The sequence below is a fragment of the Vombatus ursinus genome, unplaced genomic scaffold (assembly GCF_900497805.2).
Source record: "Vombatus ursinus unplaced genomic scaffold, bare-nosed wombat genome assembly UNPS02015255.1, whole genome shotgun sequence".
NCBI classification, from domain to species: Eukaryota; Metazoa; Chordata; class Mammalia; order Diprotodontia; family Vombatidae; genus Vombatus; species Vombatus ursinus.
Genome location: NW_020955033.1, coordinates 29668545 through 29691944, shown reverse-complemented (window position 1 = coordinate 29691944; position 23400 = coordinate 29668545). Strand labels below are relative to the sequence as shown.

Sequence of the window (23400 nt, the reverse complement as noted above, 5' to 3'; positions counted from 1 at the left end):
CTTCAAGACCCAGATCAAGCATCACCTTCTATATATCAGGGGTTCTTAATCTCTTTTGTGTCATAGACCCCTTTGGCAGTCTGGTGAAACCTATAGATCTCCTTCTCAGAATTTTTAAAAAAATCATAGTTGAAGGAAATGATTAATTTCAGTTAGAGGTTAGTGAAAACAAAGTTGTGTTTCTCTCATCCCCTGAAATCTTTCCAAAGACCCCCTTGGAGTGGATGAACCTCATATAACAGCTCCTGTCCTATGTGAAACCCTTCTTAATCCTGCTCCTAATTGCTAGTGTACTCTCCACCAAAATTCTCTTGTATTCATGTTATATACATTATTTATGTACTAAGAGACTCATATGTTTTTATTCCCCATTAGAATGTAAGTTTCTTGAGGGCACTTTTGTTTGTACCTTAGCACAGTGCCTGGCATTTACTAACTAATCAATAAATGTTTGTTAATTGATTCATAATGCATATCTTGTCCCCATTTTACAGATGAAGATACTAAGGCTCAAATTTAAATGACACCTAGTACCTGTAAAAACTGGGATTAGAACTGGGATTTTCTGACTTGTTTTTACCACTGTACCTTACTCTACCTGTAGCAGTGCTTTTTCTCTAAACATTAGAGCCTGCATGTGATCAGTGACTTAATTAAATGCTTTATAGATGTGGGGTGTTCTTGCAGTCCTTGATGTTGCAGTTGAGTAAATAATTATGATGTAATCCCTGCTCAAAGCAGGGCCTCCTCCGCAGGGCGATTACATGCTTTTCCCTCAAACACACCCAAGAGCAAAGCTCTCCCTTCTGCCTTGTTTGTATTCGAATAAGTTACTGTTTTTCATTATCACAGTATAGCACATCTCCCTGTGTATCTGCCATTACTTTTGTCATTTCAGTGTTCTTCATATAAACAGAGCTCTTCGTGCCTGCTAAGCAAAGGCCAGTGATTTGACAGCCTATATTTTTCTGTATTTAGAAACCAACATTTGCACAATAGTTTTTTCTTACATAGGCAGCATATCACTTAACCATGGTAATTAAAAGCATTTTGAATGAACATAAATGTTCTTAATTAGGGACCTGATGTTCCATTTTCACTGGTGTCTTTTCTCTCAAAGCGTGTATATTTTGACTTTAAAAAAGAGTAAATTCAAAATGTTAGAGATTCACTAATAAGTCAGCTTTTTAACTTACAGATATGAAAACTGAGGCCCAGAGAGGCGACATATACCTACAGTTACCTTACTAGTTAGTGACAGAGTTGGAACAAAGTACTAGAATTTAGGTCTACCGATTGCAATTTTGATGCTCTTTACATTATACTATATTGCTTTCATATAATAGTTATGGATCTAGTCACTAATTATGCCTTCCCCTATAAAATGTTATCTCCTTAAAAACTGGGACTCTTTCCTTTTTTTAATCATTATATTCCCAGTGCCTAGTACATGCATTATATATATGTTTATGTATGTATATATACATACATATATACTATATTCAATATATACACATTTAATGTATGCTTATTGATTGCTGTTGGATTGGTCGGTGTATGGGGTAGGGAATCGATTTGGGATCATTTTGATGTAATGAAGTACCTCTAATAGTAACAAGTTAGTGCCTTCTCTAACAACCTATGGTCTTAGGAAGATGCCTAGATCACTAAGAGTTAGAAGACTTACCTTGGGTCACATGGCCAGTGAGTGTCAGAGACAGGCATTGGACCCACTTCTTGGCTTCCAGGACAGCTTTCTATCCACTGCATCATATTGCCCATTTGTATCACTAGATTTACTTTTTTCTGTTTCCCAAGTAAGAGAAGCTATACTAGAAGTAGATAACAGGTGCGAGTTGGTCTCTTCTTACAAAGATCAGAATGCTGTTTTTAAAATGTTGTCATTGATTAAGCATCAGCTAAAACTTAGGCTACTTGGCAGTCTGCTGAGCACCAAACGTCATCATATTATCTACAGAATATAAAAATTTCAGAGGTTTTCTTTTCAAAAGGCAGTGTGGTATAATAGGAAAACACTGGGTTTGGATTCAGGACATTTCAAATCTCAAATCTTTCACCAGCCATGAGCTTGGGAAAGTAACAATTTCTCTGGGCCTCAGTTTTCCTCCTTTGTGAAATGATGAAATTTGACTAAGATGACTTCTAACCCTGAGCCTGAGCTCCTGAAATATAGGCTTTAAATGTGAATCATTTACAGTGAAACTCTTGCTGTCTCATTTTTCTATTTTCAGAGACTATTTCAAGGCCTAGAATTTATTATTGTAACCCAGACCCAAAAGCAAAAAACTTAAAAATCATTAATGAATTGTGTTTTTTTTTAATTGTGATGCAAGATGTAGCTTAATGAGTTAAACTTGTCAAATTAACTCATTTTTTGAGTTGATCTGTGGAGTATATAAAATTTAAATTGTCCCTACAAACTAGACTGGAAACTTCCTAAGGGCAAATACCTTATTTTATCTAATCTTTGTATCTCACTGTTCACTGTATATTATTCTGTCATGTAGTTGACTTTTAGTTAGTATTTGTTGAATTTATTGCTCTTGAATAAAAACTGTTATCTGGTGCCATAAAATTCTTAATAAGAACCAACCATTTCTTCTAAGTAATTGTCATTAGAACAGCAAGGCAGAGGGAGCTCAGGTTCAGGTGTTCTGTTTGTGTGTGAGTTTTCCACATCTGTAAATGCTTTGTAATAATCTTTATCAACTGAGAGTAAAGCTACTTCCAATTCTTTTTTTTTCCTGTGACCTTAAATGAGTCTTTAAGATCTAAAAGAGAACTAAACAGATAATACTTAATTTTAAAGATCCTTGGCATACACTTTTGCCTGAAAGTTAACAGGGCCCTAGCTACAGTCATGTCACAATGACTATGAGGAGGAAAAGCAATATTCAAACCCATTGGTAGGGAGGGTAAGGGGGAGGAGAGGCAGTGTTCACACATTAAAGCTGATCACTCTTGGCTGGAACAATGGGGCACATTTTAAGGATTAAGGAATCCGTTAGGGGTGGGAGCAAGGGAACTTTAGCCAGTTTTTTTCCCCAGTTTCTATCACACATCTTCTGAAGGAAGTCCACTTTAGCTAGTTTCTAGAGACGCCTATCACACCTAAAGTTCAGAAAATCATTTCTGTAGATACTTAGGGATCCCATTTTGGGTCATGATCTCAGGTTGAAAATCAATAAGAGAGGGAAAATCTATTAGGTGGTTTAAAATGATCACATTAAGTATCTTAAGGAAGGTAATGAAAATGAAAGCATGTATTTCATTTTGCTTATGAAATACAAATATGTCATCCCTGGAAGATTCCATTCCATTCCAAAACTGTTTGTCAGTTTGTTGTTTTGGAACTCAGAATGGTTTTCCCATAGAAACAATATTATAAAAATGTTTATAGTATAATAAAAGAGTGTTAAGGTTCCTACATCAGCTGGTAAAGGACTTTTTAAACTATGATATAGCTAAATTACACTATGCTGTCTCATATTACGCCTTACTATGGAATCTAACAACCACGTATAATATTGTTTCCATGGGAAAACTTATTCCAAGTTCTATTTTAGGACTCTGGGCAGTGGGAGGAGGGACACTCTTTCCCTCTTCTCTCTCTCCAGTACTGGCCACAGTAACCAAAGTGGGATTTCCAGGGGTCCATGGTAACAGGGAACGGGATCCAGGCAGGAGGAAGCATGGAAGGTGGGGGAAGGTTTCTGGGGTCCGTCGATGACACTGATGGATCTAGGACTTCAGGCCACATCTTTTGTGGGCAGCCAAAGCCATATGGGGTCACAGTCTTCAGGTGGTGGTGGTTGTGAGCTGGAATCCAGATCTTTGGCAGGTGGTAACAGTGGGGAGCTGGTTCTTTGGGGGAGGAGGATATTCACCTGGGACTTGAGTGGCAAGTATTTTGAGGGTCCCAATTTTGGGTGGTGATGGGTAGTCTAATGTTCATCATACGGTAGGTGTAGGTTTATAGGTCTTGGCTATTGAGAAATAGGCATTGCCAATGGCCAAGAAAGGAAAGAGGAAGGAGAGAAGAGTACCTACTGACAGCTGTGTCAGGGAGAAAACGAGTAGACCTATAGACATAATGGAAGACCTTACGGGGTAGTCAGTCACAAATAAAGCTTATCAGTGGACTTTCCAAGTTAGGGGATCTTGTGAAAATTTGGCAAAATATAAAAATCTTGCTACCTGGAGTGGCATCTTGATGCCAACTGGATTATAGCTATGATTTGTTATCATTTAATTTGTATTTTCCTATCTTTTTTTTTTTTAGTCTCAAACCATGAATTATGTGGGGCAGCTGGCTGGGCAAGTCATTGTCACTGTGAAGGAGCTATACAAGGGCATTAATCAAGCCACTCTCTCTGGTTGCATTGATGTCATTGTGGTCCGGCAGCAGGACGGCACCTATCAGTGCTCTCCATTTCATGTTCGGTTTGGGAAGCTTGGAGTCCTCAGATCAAAGGAAAAAGTGGTAAGCATCACTAGCAGCCTTTTTTTTTTTTTTTTTTTTTGAAGGGGATAAAAGGGGGCTAATTATCAATCAGTTAGCAAGTACTTATTGTCTTCTAGATTTTTTTTCCCCCACACAAGTTAAATTAATGACAGTGGTGTCACTAGGCAAACGACATTAAAGTTTTGAGGGGTTACAAAGTGCTTGTTTATATACATTGTCTCATTTGGTCCTCATAATGAACATGTAAATCAGACATGATACCTATTTTTAAATTTTCATATATTTTAATTACTTGTAAAAACAATTTTTAACATTTATTTTTTTTTAAATTTTGCGTTCCAAATTCTCCCCTCCCTTCCTCTCTCCTTGGAAGGCAAGCAGTTTGATATAGATGATACATGAGTTACTATAGCCACTATACCTACAGTTCTACACATTTAAAAACTGAGGCTCAGAGAGACAGGTTTAAGTATTCCCTAATCAGCTTACAGGGCAGCTAGGTTACAAAATGGATAGTGTGCTGGGCTTGGAGTCAGGAAGACTCATTTTCCTGAGTTTTCCTGAGACATATCCTAGCTGTGCGACCCTGGGGAAAATCACTTCACCCTGTGTGCCTCAGTTTCCTCATCTGTAAGATGAGCTGGAGAGGTAAATGGCAAACCTTTTCAGTGTCTTTGCCAAGAAAACTCCACATAGGACCATGATGAGTTGACTGAAAGCTGAACCAGCTTACAGGTGTTGCAAGTGTGATTTAAACTCACTCCTCTACTGACTCCAAGAATAGTATCCTACTGTCTCATTAAAACGTCTTCATTCATAAAAAGTAATATTTAAAAGTGACCTTCATTGTATTCTTCAACGTGGGACATCCTGGGTGACAAATTGCCATGCCAGCATTTGGTGCCAGCTCTCTGCTTTATCTTCACTCTTATCCTTCCTTGTCATGAAACAGAAGCCACAAATGGAGAAGTTTCACTTGAACATGGCTTGAGAAGGTTCATTGCTTCACCTGATGAAGATGAATTACACTTCTTAACTTTGGAGTTTGGAAGGTTCATAGCATCATTATTCCTTCTGAGGCACTCATTCAGTGTATATGTTTGGAGCACTTAGTATGTGTAAAACTAAAACACTTTCTTGATAATCTTCATCCTTTTGCCTCACCATCTTCACTAAAAGTTTGTAGGAAAATTTTTCAGCGATTCTCAACTTCCCCCTCCCCTCCCTCCACCATAACATGGCTACAAAAGGAGTTCTACTATTAAATCTAAGATTGTATTTTGGAAGACCCACTGCATAAGTTTGCAATATATTTTGTTTCAAGTGTATGTTGTGTGTGTGTGTGTGTGTGTATGTAAATGTACACAAAACAGGGGACATGTCTGGTTTATGCCTTTAAGCTGAAAATTCCCCCGACCCTGTTAAATGTATTGTACTTTGAAGGAGGCAGAGAAGAAAGGACTAATGGCTTCACAAAACAAGTCATTCATTTTTTCAGACATATATGATTTTATTTCAAGGTGGTGGCGTAACAAAGTTTAGTTTCAACTCAATTCCCCTTGCATTTTCCGGAGGCAGCAGGATTAATGTGGTTTGGCATGTGTTTGCTGCTATGTGAAACTAAAGGGTTAGCTGTTGGAAACCAAAAGTAGTGTTACTTACTTGCTGACTGAGAAACTTTCTGTTTTTGCAAAAGTGGCATTTGACCAAACTCAATTTTCCTAGTCTTTGTTTTTTGTTTTTGTTTTTGTTTTATTCCCGGTAACACTAACCCTTGGCTCTTCTTTTGGAATTTCCATGGTGCCATGGAGACTGTGTGTTACCGTAACCTGCCCTACTTTTACAAATTTAGGTTTTTTTAAATTGACAGCTATGAAAGCACATATGGAGGATATTTATTTTCATAAAACATTTTACTTTTTTTAAAAGGCCTTTAGTATAAATAAAAAATATGGAAATGCAACATCATTCACCAAGTTGTTTGTTCTTGTAACCAAGCTCTTTTGAATAATGACTCAAACAATAGCCAAAAAATAAAAACTGGCATCATATCTGTTGTTTAATTAATGGTGGATATATTCTACTGGCCAAGAAGAATGTAATGAGCACATTACACATATTACATAAAATCTTGAAAGGATAATGTTTCTGGGTCTCTATGTTGCCCAGAAATATTGGATGGAAGTAGAGAGTGTAAATGTAAAGAAGACTGAAAACCTTGCTCTCTTTTTTCTGCATAATCGTCATCAGTTTCCTTGCTTCGATTTGAGTTTTTGATCAAACAGTTTCATTAGTCTTCTGGCCAGAAGAAAAGGCTTTTTATTTTAAGATATGTCTGTGCTTGAGATTCCATCTGTTGGTCATATACCAACAGATTTTGCAGGGCATTATCATAACATGTTAATAGGTAAATGACATCCTATTTCCGGAAAGGGAGGATAATGTGGAGAGAACTCACGAGGGTGTTAATGATGAGATTTCCTTCCTTCCAACACAAGATTATGCCTATAATTAAATTGTTCTTATTATTCTCTATCTTGGGATATGGCAAGTAATAAGATTTTTGTATAAGGTCTCAAAGACTGCCAGAGTACTTGTGTATTTCTGGTATCATTGCTATATTATCTTGAGGCTTTCATTAAAGTCCTTTCTTAGAACCAGTGATAGAAAGGAAAAGAGAGAAACATTCTAAGGATGTTTGGGAGAGATACTGATTTTCTAAACCACTGGCATTCATTCTCCTATTAGTAAAACTAACTAGGGCTGTCCTGATGCATTTCTGCCAATATTATTGAGAAGTTGTTGTTGTTCAGTTGTGTCTGACTCTTCATGACCGCATTTGGGATTTTCTTGGCAAAGAGATTGGAGTGGTTTGCCATTTCCTTCTCCAGCTCATTTTGTAATTGGGGAAATGGAAGCAAAAAAGGTAAAGTGACTTTGCCCAGGGACACACACTAGTAAGTATCTGAGGTCAGATTTGAACTCAGGTCTTCCTGACTCCAGGCCTAACTCTCTATCCACTGTACCACCTAGCTGCCTTGTTATTAAGAATGCTTTTCATAAATATGATTTCAGCCTGTAGGTTCCAAATTTCCAAATATTGCCATTAGACTCTGAACTTCTTGAAGGCAAGGACGGTCTTTTGCCTTTCTTTGTAACCCCAGAGCTTAGCACAGAGCCTGGTACAGAGTTGGTGTTAAATAAATGTTTATTGCATGACTAATTGACATTGTTGTCATGTTAATCTTTCTAGTGCATAGGCCTGATTATGTTACTCTCTTGTTCAGATAATCTTCAATAGTGTTCCTATTGCTTAGGGAGTAAAATACAAAGTCCTTTGCCTGACAAGGCCCTATATAGTATGATTCCAACTTACCTTTCTAGTCTTAGTTTAAGGTACTTATCTTCACCCAAGAGGCAGTTTGGAATAGAGAACAAAGAGCTGGCTTGGAGTCAGGAAGACCAGGGCCCAGTTTCCAGCTTTGACAGGTACTATTATCGTGACCCTGGACAAGTCATGTGACTATTCAGTAATTTAGGCAAATCTGTAAGACTGTCAGTTGCAGGGAAGTGACCGACCTGCATCATTAGAGGGAATTCCTCTTAAGGGAGTTCGATCCACTAATGAAGTCACAATTCCAGTCCCCTTCCTTATCTCATCTTTGCACAACCCCGTCTTACTCAAACTAACTTCTCACTGTCCTCCAAATTGGTATTTTCCTCATTTGCTACCTTCTTTTTTTTTAAGTGTTAAATGACCTTTTAGCTAATTGCTAAAAAAATTATTTTTATTAAAATATATAACTTTCTTAGGCCTTGGCTATGTTTTATGTTACTATAGCCCTGTTGCTTACAATCCTATGGATGTTGGAAAGTCATTATAACCTTCCTATTTCTTTCCTACTATTATCCCTGCACATTCTCATAAATACAGTTGTACTTTCTTTTTCTTTTTAATTTTTTAACATTTTTATTTAAAATTTTGAGTTCCAAATTCTATCCCTTTTTTCCCTCTCCCTTCCCTGAGATGGTAAGCAGTCAGCTATAGGTTATACATGTACAGTTATGTAAAATATTTCCATATTAGTCATTTTGTACATGAAGACTCAAATAAAAGAAAAAAATGAAAGAAAGAAAGTGCAACATAGTGTGCTTCAGTCTGTTTTCAGCCAATGTCAGAGGCAGATAGTAAGCTTCATCTTTAGTCCTTTGGGATTGTCTTGGATCATTATATTGCTGAGAATAGCCAAGTTATTCACGGGTCTTCATCTTACAATATTGCTGTTACTGTGTACAACATTCTCCTGGTTCTGTTTACTTCACTATGCATCAGTTCATTTAAGTCTTTCCAGGTTTTTCTGAAATCATCCTGCTTGTCCTTTCTTATAGCACAATAATATTCCATTACAATCATATACCACAACTTGTTTAGCCACTCCCCAATTAATGGGCATCCCTTCAATTTCCACTTGTTAGAAGAGCTGCTGTAAATATTTTTGTACAAAAAGGTCCTTTTCCCTTTTTTTTGGTTGTCTTTGGGATATAAATCTAGCAGTGGTATTGCTGGATCAAAGGGTAGACACAGTTTTGTAGCCCTTTGGGCATAGTTCCAAAATTGCTCTCCAAAATGGTTGGATCCGTTTACAATTCCACCAGTAGTGCATTAGTATCCCAGTTTTCCCACATCCCTTCCAACATCCAACATTTTCCTTTTTTGTCAGATTAGCCAATCTGATAGATGTGATTTGCTACCTTCTTGAGAATGGTTTTCTAGACTGGAACAAGCTCTTCTCCTCCTCCCCTAATTTACCTCTTGACATCTTTCTTATCTTCCTTCAAGATCTTGCTCAGCTTTTTTCCTTTTCCATGGAGGTACATGCTCTGCAGAGCTCCACCCCAGAAGAAGTCACACCCCAGGCTCTCAGGATTCTTAGAACTCATGTGTACTTCGTTGTTTTTCTCATTTATCTTGTAGGGATTTGAGTATATCTCATTCCTTTTGCTCCCTATTATCTTACGAACTCATTGAAGGTAGGACGGGGGTGAAGAACCTGCAGCCTCCAGGCCGCATGTGGCCTTCTAGGTCCTTGGGTGCGGCCTTTTGACCGAGTCCAAGTTTTATAGAACAAATCCTTTTATTAAGGGGATTTGTTCTTGTGAAGTTCGGTTCATTCAAAGGCCTACACTTGAGGACCCAGAGGGCCACGTATAGCCATGCATAGTTAATAAATATAGTTAATAAATGAATGCTTGTTTTATCAAAAGCCAAATTACAAATTCAGTCAGCAAACATAATTATTTTAACAAAGCAAGCAATCTACTTTTGAATGTTCAATTATTCTAGTCATAAATGCATAATGAAAACAAAAGTTGAATACATTATTTCAGGTCAGCACAAGGAACTGAACCTCTTGGATGAAGCTACTGACATAGTCTTTACCTTTTTCTACTCATTGAATAGATTTTTTTTTTCTATCTAAATTTTCAAATTGTTTTTCACTTTAGTGAAGAACTGCTAAGGAATAAAACATTCTTTTCTTTACCTGAAGAAGCCATTGTCAAGAACTGAATTATTACATGAGTTCATAATATACTCTCAGTGAATTGTTCACTCTTGGAATTTTCTTTGAGTCTCATAAGAAAACATGTATTTCTTAAATGGATCACTCTTAGATCTGAAATTTGTTCATGTAGTTTAATATTAAAAAGATTAACTGCTAGATATTAATGACATGCCCAGTCCTCTCTGCCTTAAGTCTCTACCTTTTCCAGGCAATTCTCCGTTCAATTTTCTGATCGATCTTCCTAAAGCATAAGTTTGATCATATCATCCCCTTAATCATTCAACTTCAGTAGCTTCCTGTTGTCTCCAGGATCAAGTAAATCTTCTATTGACTTCTCTCTGTTGATTATCTCCAATTTATCCTGAATATATCTTGTTTGTTGACATATTGTTTGTATTGTTGTCTCCCCAATTAGAGCAAGAACTTGAGAGCAGGAACTGTCTTGCCTCTTTTTATATCCCCAGCACTTAGCTCAGTGCCTGGCACATAGTAAGTACTTAATAAATGCTAATTGACTAACTCCAGAAATTACAGAAAAGCCCTCTTATAAAATGTCATTGTTGCCAGGAAAATGAGCTAGGGCCAGTCAATGACTTATTTATAGAATGCTTCTAAAAAGTTTATATACTTACTTTCTGTTTGAAATATATAGGTGTCATTAACATAAAACAAGATTGTCTCATATATTTAAATTGGATTTTTAACCTTGGGGGTCAGAAAACTTGTTTAAAAAAGTATTTTCAGGGCTGCTAAGTGGTGTAGTAGATAGATCTCCGACCTTGAAGTCAGGAGGACCTGAGTTCATATCCAGCCTCAGATACTTACTAGGTGTGTGACCCTGGGCAAGTCACTTATCCCTGATTGCCTCACCAAAAAAAAAAAGTGATTAAAAAAAATTTTTTTCATAATATAATTGATTTCTTTTATAATTTTATAATCCTATTTTCAGCTAGAGAGACTTAAAAAAAGGCTAAAAACTCTTGCTTTTAATGTAATTTATTTTTAAAACATTTTAACACAGAATTTTAAACTCTGATTTAAATAAGAAATATGCCTTTTCATTTTTAAAAAAAGTATTGGTTGTTTCACCCACCTAGTCACTACCTGTCTATAAGAATTATGAATAAATATTTCCCTTGAAGCCCTTTGGATGCCTCCTAGTGGTGTAAAAGTACCCTTGGTTTCTGAAAGACTATGCCAGAAGTTCTTTGAGAACTGGAAAAACTTCCAAGTACAGATCCAACAATGGACCAGCCCAGCCAAAACCAGAGGGGCATATCACCTCTCGGATGATGAATCTTTCTGTCCCTAGTATCTCATGAAAACAGCCTATTAAGATGTGGATGGTTTTCATTTGGCGTGATGGAAGGGGTAGCTATACCTATAAAATCATGGGTCATTGAAGTAGTAACTAGAGTGTAGACTACAGGTCCATTTCAGGCTGGTCTTGGACCGCCCAGAAGTGGTCTTGAATTCACCAAGAGATGAATGAGCTAGCCTTTTAAGGCACAGCCTTCTATGGCATTTGGATTCATTTCTTGATCTAGAGATATGGTAAGTTTAGGAGAAAGTCACTGTCAGAGAAACATTTGCAGGGTTTATGAAGCATTGTGATTGTGGATATTGGAGGATAGATGTAATTTTTATTTGAGCATTCATGGTCCTGGTGCTGGTGAGCTCACTGATGAAAATCTGTTCCTGTTGCAGATTGACATAGAAATCAATGGCGATGCTGTGGATCTTCACATGAAGCTGGGGGATAATGGAGAAGCCTTCTTTGTCGAGGAGATTGAAGAGGAATATGTAGGTTTTCAGAACTTTGGTGTCACAGTGGTGAAACTGGCAACTGCCTCATCCAGGTCATCACCCAATACTGGTGTCTGAGATTCCTTTCTTCTGTAACTAAAATGACAGAAATGCTCAGCAGTTTTTATGACTGGTCATGCCCACAATTTCTGCTGATTAGAGAAACTTCAGGTTTCACTGCTTGCAGCTGGGATAGTGACCATGGCATCTCATCCAGCTAGTAGAAGTCTTTACTGACATTGAATCTCTGTTGTATATCTTTATTGTACTCTAGAGATTCAGTAAAGAGCTTTTGCATTCTTTCCTCCCTGTGAGAGCAGGCACATATATCTCCTTTTAACTTAAATAAGTTTTATTTGCAGTTCATCTCAGGTAAACATGAAAGTCAAGACATAAAGTTCCATTTAGCTGCCAAGCCATATCTCTTTAGGGTGCTGACCTCTAGACTTAGAAAACATGTTTACCAAATCAAGAGAATTCCTTGCACATTGTCTACTTGTTCGTATTACATCACCATTACTTAGATTTATTTGTCTTACATGGAATTCTTTCAGCTGCCCATGAAGGAAAAAACCAGAAAATGACAGTTGAAGTTACAGTTGTTACAATGACTAATCATTTTTGAGAGTTTTTAAAATAACCACAAATAGCTCTCATTACAGGAAAATGGTTTCGTGATGAATTGTGTACCATATGTAAACAAACATGTTGAGAGGACTGACTAACCAACACTTTGCGATGATTCCATCTAAACTGAGCAAAGGCAACTGCAGATACAGATACTTCTTGACATGCTAGTTTAGTATTCCCTAATACTGAGCTAAAAATATGCTATATTTCCTGCTGATCACTTAACTAGTTTCCCTCTGAAATTGTGTGCCTGTTAAAAGTTAGTTGCATTTCTTTAAAACATAATATTGATTAAAAATGCAACTTTACTATTCAAAAGAACATGATCTCTGTTATTAAAATATTCCAAATTTAATAATGTTTTCCACATTAAACATTTTCAAATATATATTACTATATGTCCTTGAAAGAAGGAACTGTATCATTTTATTGTCTTGGGGGATGAAGAAGAGTATGATGTCTCACCATTTTAAGCTAGACTTTCTTTACCTTGAAGGTGGAAATATTTCTAGGGAATACAACTTCTCTAACTTCATAATTAATTTAGAAATTCTGTGTGAGCTTGTCTTCAAGTTTGAGTATAAGAGTGAGAAAGACCTCCATATGTAGCACACTCATTCTTCCTTTTTTAAAAGACTTTTGAACAGTACTGACCTAACTGTTCAGCTAAGTAATAAGAAAAACAACTGACATTTAAGTAGCTCTTTAAAGTCTGCCAAGCACTTTATATTACTGTCTCACTTGAGTCATATATCCTTAACCTCAACTCATTTTTAAAAATTTTCTCTGGCCTCCTTTTTTAGGTGGAGTGTTTTTGTGAGTAGGGATAGCTAGACATAATGAATAGAATCTTATTTTTTTTTTGTCACCTAGGCTCCTGGACATTTTTATTGTTTGTTGCTGAAAGTTAGAAAGATATAGGGAAGTTGATTTGCTCTACATGACTTTCTGTCACATTAAAGCTAGAACTAATATGATTTATATTTTTAAAAATTACCAAAATGTCTTTAACTTAATAAATATATTACTTCCTAAATTTCACAGTTAAGTAAAACTGACATTTAATTGACATCTAAGTATGAGTAGCATATTTTTGTGAAGATGTACCTGTCACTAGGAAAAAATATTTTGGGGACTGTAATTTCATGAATATAGGGAATTCCTATTGAGGAAACTTTTTTATCCAGTGCAAATGGACACCTATTTTGCAACCTAGAGTCTTTAAAAAGTTGCCTTATTGCATTACCAAGGAAACATAAGCTGGTTGAATAATGATAGTTTCCCTCCCCTCCACCCCAAAATTTTTTAAGCCTCAGAGCACTTTACCCATTGTCAGGAACACCTGAGTTTGAATCCTGCCTCAGACATTTGTGATCCTGGGCAAATTACTTAACCTCTCTGTCTCAGTTTCCTTATCTATAAAATGAAGATAATAATAACAACCTATTTCCCAAGGTTGTTGTGTGGATCAAATGAAATAATACTTGTAAAGTACTTTGTAAACCTTAAAACACAATATAAATGCTAGTTACTATTATTATTATTAATAGCAATAATTGAGTAACACAGAAGGGGCAGGAAATTTTTGTTTTTCTTTTGATTTGTTTTGTTTTTTTCACTTTGAAGAGGCTTTGCTATGTAGTTCACCATTACTTGAAAGCTTTCCTCTTTCATCTGTGTATTTCCTGTTTCTCTCTTAGGCTTCCTGGTTTATCTTTCTTGACATAAAAGCCTGCTTTATTTAAAGTAAAGACCTAAGAAGCCAAGTAACTACTCATTCTTTATTAAGATAATAATAATATATATATGTATAGTACTAATATATTAGTAGTTCTTGATTTTATATATATATGTGTAATATATATAGTGCTAATATATTAGTAGTTCTTGATTATAGCCATGGCCATACTGTACTTTTGATATTCAAATCTGGAAACAAGGAATCCACAAAACTTCAGTAATTGTAGCAACAGTAGTTACAATCATTCAGTGGACAGACCTGGAGTATTAGGAAGATTATTTTGGCAGCTGTAGAAAGGAGAGATCAGAAGCAGTGCTTGGCATGGTGCCTGGCATATAGTAGGTGCTATATAAATGCTAGCTATTATTAACCATTACTGTTATTACAGAATGTGGTCTAAGCATAATGCAAGTTCTACTTGCCTTAGTGTTTCTCCTTTTCTCCTTTTGCTTTCATTTAGGGTTATTACAGATGTTGTTATGAGGAAGCATATTTGGTACATTTTTTTTTAGCAAAATAAAAAAAGCAGCATCTTAGAGTATCCAATAAACTCATGGAATTCTAAAGTCTTCTTCAAGTAGTACCCCATCTGAGCTACTGCCCTTTCCCAAATTTCACAGATTGAGTCCCTCAAGGGACAAGTACCCCACTTTCAAAGTAGTTTGTGTATCTGCAGTCATAAAACCATAGCTCACAAGCCCCCACTAGTGTGTTACCTTTAATAGTCTTCCAGGGGACACAAATAGTTTAAAGTAAATTCATAAAGTGAAATTTCATCTTATAAGGTAAACTATAAAACATCCCCCTCCCCCATAAAATTGGTGCATGCTTTTCTACAACTAACATATGGGATCAGTGGGGGAGAGGGGACACATACATAGAGAGCCCATATGGCCCAGACAACTTACACCTTTGGCACTGCAGGGACCCAATGGCCCTTCTCTTCTAATGATAGCCTCGTGCTTCTCCTTTCCATAGTATCACTGACATGTAAGACTCAGGGTGTTTTAAGTAATTAGCCCAAGCTTAAGAGACAATAAGTGTGCAAGGCAGGATTTGAACCCAGATCCTTTGACTCCTGAGCCAGTGCTCTAAATTGATTGTGGAAGATGATTGGTAAGATAAGAGACTCAGATAACTCTGAGATTTTGACTTTGGATGACTGAGAGGGTCTCATCTTCATCACCTGAAATAAAGAAGTTGAGATAAGGCAGGATTAATAGAGATGATGACTTCTGTTTTGGACATGCTTAGTTTTAGGAGTCAGTAAAATATTGAAGGTGGAGAGGTCCAGTCAGCAGCTAGGAGTGAAACTCAGGAGAGAGATTGGCAGAAAAGATAAAAGTCTAGAAGTCATCTCTATAGAAAGTATGATTCAAGTCATGAAAGTAGATGAAATTGCCAAAGCAGGAAGCAGAGAAAGGAATGGAGATTGATACAGACCCTTGAGCCTTTTCATTGAGGTTTGCTTGCCCCTTAATGGACACAAGGCTAAAGTGTGACTCTTTATCTCTTCTTTTTCTTTCATTCCTCTCCTGTAATGGATCTGTCATTGGATAATGTCTTGAGAAACTTAGTTTTTTTTCCCCTTCTTTCATGGCCTGCTATTCTTGTAAAAACAGATTTATGGGAAACAAGCTGAAATGAAGAATTAGAGATTACATGGGTATGAACCAACACCTGCAACTTTAAAAATGTAGTTTCCCTGTTGCTTTTAGGATAAAATGAAACATACTTTGCCTGGTATTTATGGCCCTCTATAGTCTAGTAGGAAGGAACTATCTTTCCAGTCTTATTTTATAATACTTTCATTCATAAACTCTACATTCCAGTCAAACTGTACTATTAACTGTTCCCTAAACTCAATAGTCTATCTCCTTACCACAGACTTGCACTAGTTATCCTGAATACTTAGAATGCCCTCTCGCCTTATCGCCACCTCAAGGAATCCTTGTCATCTTCCATTATCCAACTCCTATTCCACAAAACCTTTCTTCATCCCATCAGTTCTTAGTGCTGTCTCTCTCCTTAATTATCCTTGTGTATGTATTTATTTATATGAGCATTATATTTATACCTTTGTACCTCTTCTTCCCATAGAATATAAGTTCTTTGAGGAGAGTTGGTTAGATAGTTTACTGAAGATAAATAATAGAGTGATGCTCTTAGTTGTTCTCCATTTAATTAGTTCTAATTATCTGACCCAAGTTACATATTGTAGGGTACACAAAGAATTGGCATAACCATATACCATGATGCTAAGCCTCTGTGAGTGATATCTAGAAGCTCATGGAGAATTGGAGATGTATAGAAAAAGCTAGAAGAGCTCCCTAACACAACAGAAAATAGAATCAGTACCTGTCAGGATATCAACAAACATGAACCACTAGTGGCCCAAATCAAATCTGACAAGATGAAATTGCCTCGGAATAACTCTTAAAGTCTTACTCTTGGATCCTAAGAAACAGCTTCACAAGCTCAAGATGGAGGAGATGTGGCTAGATAGTGATCTAGCTGAAAAAAAGTTCTGGGGGTTTTAGTGCTCAAAATGAGTCAGTAGTATGATCTGGTGGCCAAAAAAAAACTAATCCAATCTGGTTCCATTAAGAAATATTTAATGTCCAGAACTAGGAAGGTGATAGTTGCTTTTTATTCAGTTCTGATCAGACTACGTCTTGAGTATTGTGTATTGATAATTTAGAGAATGCCCAAAGGAGAGCAACCAAGGTGGTGACTGAAGGAACAGGGGCTGTTTATTTAATTTGTGGAAGGGAGGATGTAGGATAGGGGCATGATGGCATCTTCAGATATTTGAAGGCATATTTTGCTTTTTCTAGAGCAGAACTTGGAACGATAGGCATAAATTGCAAAGAGGAAAATTTAGAATTAACATAAGGAAAAAATTTCCTTATGTAGCTCAGTTGCTAATTTTTAAACTAAAAGTTTAACAGTCTACCTCTGGACAGAGTCGGTTCCCTTCACTGAAAGTCTTTAAACAAGGGTTGAATGGTCACTCGTTGGCTGTGTTGTAGAGAGAATTCCTGTTCATATACAGTTTGAACTTAGTGGCTAATGATGCCCTTTCAGTTAAAAAGTTTTTTGGGTCTGTCCTTGTCATTGTATCCCCAGTGCCTTGCACAGGGTAGGCACTTAATAAGTGTTTGCTAAATTGAATTGTATTGAATGAAAAGGTTTCTTTTATATCTTCACAAGTCCCTACCATTTTCTCTTTGTGGTTCAGAAGTATGTATCAGTGATGTTACTGATGTCGAGTGTTTCAGAAATCCATTAACCAATTCCTTTATTATTGAATATCAGGACATTCTCATTTTTCTGATGTTAATTTCCAGTCCATTTCTTCTCCATTAACCAATTTAAAGGGCTTTCTTTGTTTTCCTTTTGCCCTTACAAGTTTCTGGTTTTCTTCCCAGGAGAACAGATTTTTTTTTAAATGTCCTCATTTTAGGAGATATTAATTTCATTTATTAAGAGGAGTCTCTGTCCTACCTGCTCCTCTCCATACTTAATTAATTGGGCAAAGTCATTCTTAAACTGTTTCTTCAGCTAGGTCCCTTTGTGCGCTTTAGCAGATTTTCTTTGATCTGAATCTCTTAGTTTGCCTCCTACTTCCCTTCAGTCTCAATTGCTCTTTATCTCAGTAAATTCTTTATATGGTCCTTTGTAAAACTACTGTTTTACTTTCATAGTGATTTTAATTGTCTCTGTTTTAACGGTGGTGTCTATCATACTTTTTCTATTTTTCCTCCAAACATGTAGTGTCAGTTTCTCTAGATGTGTGCTATGGAAGCTAACTACTCTTGTACTGACGTGACTCAGCGCTGAACTGTTCAGCAACTACTTGGAGAGACATGTTCAAAGTGTAGAGTTTTCAGTGATTTACTTAAGTATTTAGCTCCTGTCTTCCAAATTAGGCAAGGTGGTAGAAAAACTTTGTAAGATTTTTTTGGCTTCTATGTGAAATAGATTTTTTTTTTTTGCTGTTTACATAAAAAGTCAACAAGTGTTTTGTTTTATATCTTAGTTGTCTTTCTTGTTCTTTTTAAGGAAAAACTTCCAGCCTACTTGGCTACCTCACCAATACCTACAGAAGATCAGTTCTTTAAAGATATTGAGACTCATTTGATTAAGTCAGGTGGAAATGAAAGGATGTGTCAGAGTGCAGAAATCTCACACATAATGGAGTCAGAGACTGTTTTCAACCCAGGTTCTGTGAAGAAGAAAAAACGGCGGAAAAAGAAATATAAACAAGACAAGAAGGAAGATCAGACCTCATCTCCTGGAATGGAGGACACCTTTGATATAGACATAAGTTCTGATGATGAAAAAGGAGCCCAGCCTATGAGGTAAACATATGCCTTGAGCAGTAAAATGCTTTTGCTCTGAAGCATCCAAATATGACAGCACGATACCAAACTAAAATAAGATATGATTTTCTTTTACATATAGGTAATGTTGGGTTTAATAAAAATAAGAATTTTCCTTTCTAAATCCCTTCAAAATCTACTGTAAAACTTTCTAATTTGCTCTAGTAGTAGAAAATGTGAGTTGCCAAAGACCAGTATCCTTTTTCCACAGTTTCAAAAAGCCAGATCAGCATGGAAAGGAATTTTTAACTGTTTTCTTCTCTTATAGTTAGCTAGCTAGCTTCATAGAGGTCCAATACCACTCACCCCTAAAACAAAAAATTAGCAAATAAACTCGACATGTTCGAAACTGAACTTATTGTCTTTCCTTCCCCCAAACCCTCTTTCTAACCTCCTTGTACTGTCAAAGATACTGCCATCTTCCCAATCACCCAGGTTCACAACCTGTGTGTCATCCGTTCTCAAGTCCTTACTCTCTCTCATTCCCCACACGGTATCAAGTCCTATCCTTTCTACCTTCATAACATTTCTTGAATATACTCCTTCTTTCCTCTGCCATTGCTGCCATCTTGGTATAGTTCCTCATCACCTCACACCTAGAGTACTTCAGTAGCCTGCTGGCTGGTCTCCTGACTTCAGGTCTCTCCCCACTGTTGTGCCTTCCCTGGTTTATTGTCTCCAGTTTATCCTGTATATGTCGTGTTTGTATGTAGTTGTTTGCATGTTGTCTCCCTCATTACATTGAACTCCTTGCAAGCAGGGACCCTCTTTTACCATTTTTTTGTATCCCCAGTGCTTAGCAGCATGTCTGACATATAGTAGCTGTTTAAAAAATATTTATTGACTGATTGACACTCCAATCCATGTTCCACTCAGCTGCCAAACTGATCTTCCTAAAATGTGGGTCTGATCATATTGCCCCCCCTATGTCTTCCATTCAGTAAACTCCAGTGGCTCCTGTTGCCTCCAGGATCAAATATAAAATCCCCATTTGGCTTTAAGGCCCTGCATAACCTGGCCCCTTCCCTACCTTTTCAGTCTTTTTATATCTTACTCTCCACTGTATACTCTAGGATCCAGTGATACTGGTCCTCTTGCTGTTCCTCTCATATTTTTCAACTCCATATATTTTCACAGATGGTCCTTCCTCATCTCCACCTCCTGGCTTCATTTGAAGTCTCAGCTAAAGTCCCACCTTCTACAAAAAATCTTTTCCTATTCCTCCTTAGGGGCAGCTAGGTAGTGAAGTGGATAGAACATTGGGCTTGGAATCAGAAAAGCTAATCTTCATGAGTTCAAATCCAGCCTCAGATACTCACTAGCTGGGTGACCCTGGGCAAGTCACTTAATCCTGTTTGTCTCAGTTTCCTCATCTGTAAAATGAGCTGGAAAAGGAAATGGCAAACCATTCCAGTATGTTCCAGTAAGAAAACTCCAAAATGGGGGTAGCTCGGTGGCGCAGTGGATAGAGCTCTGGCCTTGGAGTCAGGAGGATCTGAGTTCAAATCCAGTCTCAGACACGTGACACTTACTAGCTGTGTGACGCTGGGCAAGTCACTTAACCCCGATTGCCTCACCAAAAAAAACCAAAATGGGGTCAGAGTTTGACAAGACTTAAAACAACTCAACAAAATTTTCCTTAATCTTAGTTCCTTCCCTATATTAATTATCTTCAGTTTATCCCTTGTATATTTTGTTTGTAAATAGTTGTTTGCATGTTGTCTTTCTCATTAGACTTTGAACTCCTTGAGAGCATAGACTGTTTTGTTTTGTCTTTATGTCCCTAGCATTTAGCACAGTGCCTGGCACATAGGAGACAATACATATTAGTTGACTTAACTTAGTTATAATATAACATCACCTGCCCTTAGTAGTTCAAACTCATTTGTATAATTTGTTTGATATTTTGAACATTTCACTGGATTAGATAGGAATCAGTATTGTTTTCAGTTTCGGAATAGCAATTACAGCTGATTTGCTATGCAAGTTAGAGATAGATCTGAAAAATATTATCTAAAGTTTCTAACATGCAAGATAATTCTGTCTTTTAGTCTGTACTACCTGTTACTAGAAACAACGATGAATACAAAATGATGATCAAATATGAAAAATTGTGATTTTTTCATAATAATGGTAATTATAATATTTGGTATATCAGTTTAAATTTTTAAAAGTACTTTACACACTTATTAGATGCAGCCCACGACCTTCTGAAGTAGGTAGTAATATATTATTATTCTCATTTTACACATGAAGAAATTGAGTCTCAGAGAGTTTAAATGATTTGCTCATGATTACACAAGTGCCAGAGGTGGGATTTGAAACCTACATTGTCTAGCTTCAAGTCCTTTGACATTCTATTGTGTCATATTCTATCTCATAAAAATTTCTTAACTGGTGGGATTGTGAAATTGTTTTAAAAAATAGGATCTCAATTTAGTATTATGGAGTTAAAACAGATGTAGTAATAATTATGGCCTGTGATCCAAGAATTCCATAGTTAGAAATAAAGCTCAAAAGTTTAAAAAAAAATTTTAGAAAGAGCTGTTTGTAATAAATTAATAATAAAAATAATAATAATAAAAAAGAAAGAGGTATTTATATGTTCAGTGATCCTCACAGCAGAATTTTTTAACTTCAAGAAAACTGGAAACAACCTAAATGTCCAACAATAGAGAAATACTTAAATGAACCGTATGTCACATTAATGCAATACTAAATATTGAAATGCAATTAAAGGTGAAAAGTAAGAAAAACAAAAAGCAGGAATGCCTTTTGGAAATAATATAGAGCTTTAAAAAAGCAGAAGCAGGATAGAGTATTCGTTAAGTACAACCACATAAGAGGAAAAATGAATAATTCTGAAGGGGACAAAGAATTCTAATGGAGACTTAGAGCAAATGATTGAAAAGTTATACTTTTTATATATTGAAATTCATTCATCTAAATATAATTAATTTACAAAGCAGGGATGTATTTATGTTCAGTTTTAAGTCAATGATAAATCATTTGGTTTTTAAAATTGAGGAATTAGGGATAGGGCCTGGACCTCTGATTTGATTGATGTGAGAAGCTATCAGATCAGTTAACTGTATCTACCAAAGCAGGCCAGCATCTCCTCTGCAAATTAACATCTTAGAGAGTTGCCCAAGGCACTGAGCAGTTAGATAATTGCCCAGGATCACACAGAGAGTATGTGTCAGAAGCAGGACTCAAACGTAGGTCTTCCTCACTCCAAGGTCAACTACTCAATATTCCAAAGCCTTTCTTTTATTATGATTATGATTATTTTTATTTTGAGGTAGTTGGGGTTAAGTGATTTGCCCAGGGTCACACATCTAGTAATTATCTATGGCCAGATTTGAACTTGGGTCCTCCTGACTTCAGGCCTGGTTCTCTATCAATTGTGCCACCTACCTGACCCCACAGTCTCTCTTTTAAAATTAGATACCTTTATTTTTAAAATATGCTATAGTTGTTCCTTTATTCAAACTTATGAGTTGGTACAGTAATGTCCTAGTAACAGAGTTGATTAGAAAAAATTTTTTAAAAGTTAAGCAACTATATTCTACATGAGAATCCTCATATATTTATTTCCCCAATTGAAAAATCCAAGTACTATGTATTAAGTCACTTTCTTACCAAATCTGAATTTTAGATGATCAAAGTAAAGAAGTTTCTTATTAAGGTATTGCAATTTTTTCTCCTTGGCAATTGTGGCTCCTTAACTTCCAAATTTTTAGGAAACAAGGCCTGAGATATAATCCTAGGTTTACCTCTAGCCCCTTTTATGACCTTTGGGGAGTGATATGTCTATTCTAAATGTTAAATGTAAGAAGTTTAAAATCTGAGATTTAAGATGGTTTTCATATCTCTCTTCAGATCTTTTCCACTTCCTCTCATTCTAGAAGAATCACACACATGTGCTCTCTCTCTCTCTCCCTCTCCCTCCCCCCCCCCTCTTTCTCTCTCTCTCATCTCATCTCATCTCATCTCAATTATGGGAGAAAACAGCTTCCTCAGTTCAAACTAAAGAATTAAAGATTAAAAGATACAGAGGAAAAGTACTGACTTTGTTCACTGTTTATTCGTAGTATCAATGTAAACTGAACAATTAACAAAGCCAGAATAGGTCAATAAATTCTGAGTCATTGCTCTGTCAGTTAATATAAAAAATATTAGCTGCAAAGAGATTAATGACAAATTTAAACTTTGTACTTTTGAAGTCTATACTCAGGGGAATTCTGAGTGAATGGAAGACTAAAATCTTATGGACTGCTAGATATATAAAGAATAGTAATTCCTTCCCTTTCCTTGTTCTTCCTTCCTATTTCCAGTGTCTGCTATAGGCAGTTCCCTGCCTTCTCCAGTATGGAATCTTTTACTATCCCTTTGCTTTTTTGTGGGGGGGGGGTTTGGGGCAAGGGGCACCTCTCTTTAGAGAATGAGGTCCTCTCTTGAAAGGTTGAGAGTTGCCCACACTCATGGTACACTTGGTATTGCAGTTGAATAGATGGAGAAGTAATAGATAATAATTCAGAAGACATTTGCATCCATGCCACATCTGAACCTCATTTGGAATAACATTTCTATTCTCCCTTTGGTAAGCCAGTTCAAATCAAAGTAGTCAGAGCTGCCCTAGTTCTTACCAAAGTGTTTTTCTTACCTGGCATTCTGCCAAGAATAAAATTGAAAGGTCTCTTCCATCCCCCAAAGTGGACGAGTTTTTGTTGACATTTTGCATTTAACACTTCCTGTCTGTGCATCAGTTTATAAACCAAATGTAGA

The 23400-nt window shown here is 36.5% G+C and overlaps 1 protein-coding gene across 2 annotated transcripts in view; it reads left to right on the top strand.

Moving 5' to 3' along the window:
- Window positions 1-23400, top strand: part of LOC114031825 (phosphatidate phosphatase LPIN2) — a 106638-nt gene that overhangs the window by 36770 nt on the left and 46468 nt on the right. For both annotated transcript variants that reach the window (XM_027846961.1, XM_027846960.1), the window contains exons 2-4: window positions 4304-4504; window positions 11758-11853; window positions 18293-18591. In XM_027846961.1, the coding sequence (XP_027702762.1) occupies window positions 4313-4504; window positions 11758-11853; window positions 18293-18591 (587 nt within the window). In that variant the 5' untranslated portion in view covers window positions 4304-4312. The remainder of the gene's footprint in view (window positions 1-4303; window positions 4505-11757; window positions 11854-18292; window positions 18592-23400) is intronic.